The following is a 3,045-nucleotide window of genomic DNA, read 5'->3' on the forward strand; positions in this document are numbered from 1 at the left end:
GTTGCCCAGGTTGGTCTCGAACCCCTGGGCTCAAATGATCCTCCCGCCTTGGCCTCCCAAAGTGTTGTAGTTACAGGCATGAGTCACTGCTCCCACCAAGAATTGTTTTTCTTTAAATTGCTGGTTTAATAAGGACTTGTTTATTTTGAGGAAAAAGGTCCCAAACATCAAGCTGTTCACAAAAATAACCCACAGTATCAACTTTAGAAAACACATTTTAAGAGTATAACACTAATTATTTTTCTGAGGATGCATTTGACATGCCAACTCTCATTCACAAAAATACATTGTTAGATTTTTGTTGAACTGCCCCACACAGCACACTAATATGGGGTGTAACACACATACTTCTAACTCCAAGCTGCTTTCAGGAGCTGCTCAACTCAATGAGATTGCCTTTGCAGTTAGGGAAGCAACTACTGAACTTATGTATGAAAGAAAAGAACTGTATTCCCTGCATAAAAAGAAATTATTTTGGAGACAGTTGATAAAAACCATACATCCTTTTTACTGTTAAGTCATAAAGAGGTGTCAAAATTAAAAGCAAAAATTACAGGGTAAGACTTAGGAAAACTTCTAGGAGCATCAAGGGAAGTGAAAATGGGACTAGGCGCAGGGCAATACGAATTAATGAATGTGGGAAGGACAAGGATGGGGAGAACAGTAAGCATGTGCTGAAGATACTAAGGGAGAGGATCTGGTGAAAAATTTGTTGTTAGACAAGCTCCTAGGTAAAGAAACAATGGGATAAGATTTCTCAACCCCACTATGTGCTTAAGAGTCATCCTGGCCATTGGTGCTGTCTCTGTTATCCTCTCCTTCCTCAGCCTCTTTTTCATTATTCTTGATCAAATCCAGCTGGTTGTCCCCCTGATCTTCATTATCACCATCATCCAGTGGGTTCCCCTCCTCAGCAGAGTCTTCTGCACCCCCCTCAGACTCCATCTTTACGTGAGTCTCATCTTTCTTCATGGAGCTACTGCTCTGCTCCTCTTCTGACTTAGCATTTTTCACCTCTACCTCTTGTTTGCTCTGTTCCTTTTCAATTTTTTCCAGGTTATCCAGGAGAGAATCCACTTTCTGTTTTATCTGGGTCAACTCCTGCTTAATGGCCTGAAGGTCATCTCCTTTCAACTTTCCAGACTTGGAAGATCCCCGCTTTCCACTCTTAGAATTGAAGCCACTTTTGCCCCTTCGTGAGGTGTTTCCTGATACACGCTGACGTTTCGAGGGCACTACAGCCAGAGCAATGGGAGGAGGAGGAGGTACACGTGCTGGGAAACTGTACATCCCATCATAATAATGCCGTTGAAAACCATAGTCCAAGTCAAAAGAAGAGCCGTACATCTCTGCTGCTGATCGTTTCACACCTGCGTTTCCTCGACTCACTTTTGGCTCTGCAGCCAGGTTAATAACTGCAACCTGACTAGCAATCATTCTGCCATCCTCTCCTGCTACAGCAGCCCGGGCATTTTCCTCCTTATCATATTGAACGAAGGCAAAGCCCTTATGAACAGAGCAGCCCGCAATTTTGCCATACTTGGAAAAGATCGCCTCCACATCCGATTTCTTGACAACAAGAGTGTTGAGATTCCCAATGAACACACGGGAGTTCATGGAGTGAGGATCCGTCTTGTTGGTAACATTGCTGGCCATTGTGTTGGATGATAAGGTTTCTCAAAAAGCCAAAAACAGGAGGCGGGAGGGAGAAGAGATTCGATTCTAAGTCTCCTACTGCCGGGTTCTACGTGGAGAAGCTGACTGCAGCTCGAGGCCAGAAATGCGGCCAAAACAGCTCAGTCCTCGTCTCTTCACAAAATGGCTCCCAACAAGAATTCTGAAATGATGTAAAGAAAAGCACAATCAACATTTTTGAAACAAAGACAAAATTGCATTTAGAAAAAAAATCAAAGCTTCAAAGTGTTCATATGAAAAAAAGAAAAAAAGACATGATATAGTTCTCTGCCATCGTAGGCTGCACTGTCACCGTTCTAGACCGGCTGACTGTAGGTCACATGGGAGTGTCCTTCCAGAAATTAGTGACTTACCAGATCTGGATGTAGTTTAGAAGGTGCTCAGACCTCAGGAAGAGCCAAGCAGGAACTCCAGGCTTGAAGACTTTGAGTCTGTCCTGTGGGTCTTTAGAAGCTTTTATTGACCTTTCTAATCACAACTCCCACCCACGCCCCTCCCCATATCCGCTGCTAGCTTCCAATCAAAAAGCGATATCTGATTGCATTTCTGAAGCTCCACTCAATTAATCCTGATTGGGTTTTTGGCTGTCCGAAGACTAATGGATTGAACCAGATATCCATTCATATCACATACGCATAATCATTTCATGAATTAAGAAATTGACAGCGTTAGGGATAGAGTGGAAGTCAAGAATTCATTCACTCAAGGCCAGGTGAGGTGGCTCACACCTGTAATCCCAGCACTTTGGGAGGCCAAGGTAGGTGGATCACCTGAGGTCAGGAGTTCAAGACCAGCCTGGCCCTCATGGTGAAACCCTGTCTCTACAAAAATAGAAAAGTTAGCCAGGCACGATGGTGGCTGTCTGTAGTCCAGCTACTCTTGCGGCTGAGGTGGGAGAATCCCTTGAACCCTGGAGGCTGAGTTTTCAGTGAGCCGAGATTACACCATTGCCCTCCTGACTGGGTGACAGAGGGAGATTTTGTCAAAAAAAAAAAATGCATTCATTCATGAAATCCACAAACACTGATGGAATTTTACTGATATGTTGCCTTCATGTCCTGAGTGTGAGGCAGGGAAGGGGTTGATCTGTTCCGGACATTAGACAGAAAAATAAAACCTGAAAGTAGTGTTGTGGGGAGATCTTTGGCCACATCAAAATTATAAAATTTATAAAAATATTTCTAGTTAAAATAGCTTTATAAACACAGAGGAGTCGTCCCTACAAAATAAGAATAAAGATCTCCATGTATGGAATGGTCTTGTGGGTTTTATATCACCTAAGGTAGCAGGTTATTCCCTCGTGCTGGTGGAAGAGAGGTGCCACTCAGGGCGTGAGTGGTCTCAGTGCTT

The 3,045-nt window shown here is 43.6% G+C and overlaps 1 protein-coding gene across 1 annotated transcript; it reads right to left on the reverse strand.

The window, feature by feature from the left end:
- Positions 1 to 743: 743 nt before the first annotated feature.
- On the reverse strand, positions 744 to 2,110 carry LOC129529411 (heterogeneous nuclear ribonucleoprotein C-like 2). The gene is made up of 2 exons (XM_055374177.2): positions 2,049 to 2,110; positions 744 to 1,837 (listed from the first exon to the last, which is right to left on the reverse strand). The coding sequence occupies exon 2, from the start codon at positions 1,654 to 1,656 to the stop codon at positions 775 to 777; it is 882 nt and encodes a 293-aa protein (XP_055230152.2). The 5' UTR covers positions 1,657 to 1,837; positions 2,049 to 2,110; the 3' UTR covers positions 744 to 774.
- Positions 2,111 to 3,045: the final 935 nt, after the last annotated feature.

Source organism: Gorilla gorilla, chromosome 1 (assembly GCF_029281585.2).
Source record: "Gorilla gorilla gorilla isolate KB3781 chromosome 1, NHGRI_mGorGor1-v2.1_pri, whole genome shotgun sequence".
Lineage (NCBI taxonomy): Eukaryota > Metazoa > Chordata > Mammalia > Primates > Hominidae > Gorilla > Gorilla gorilla.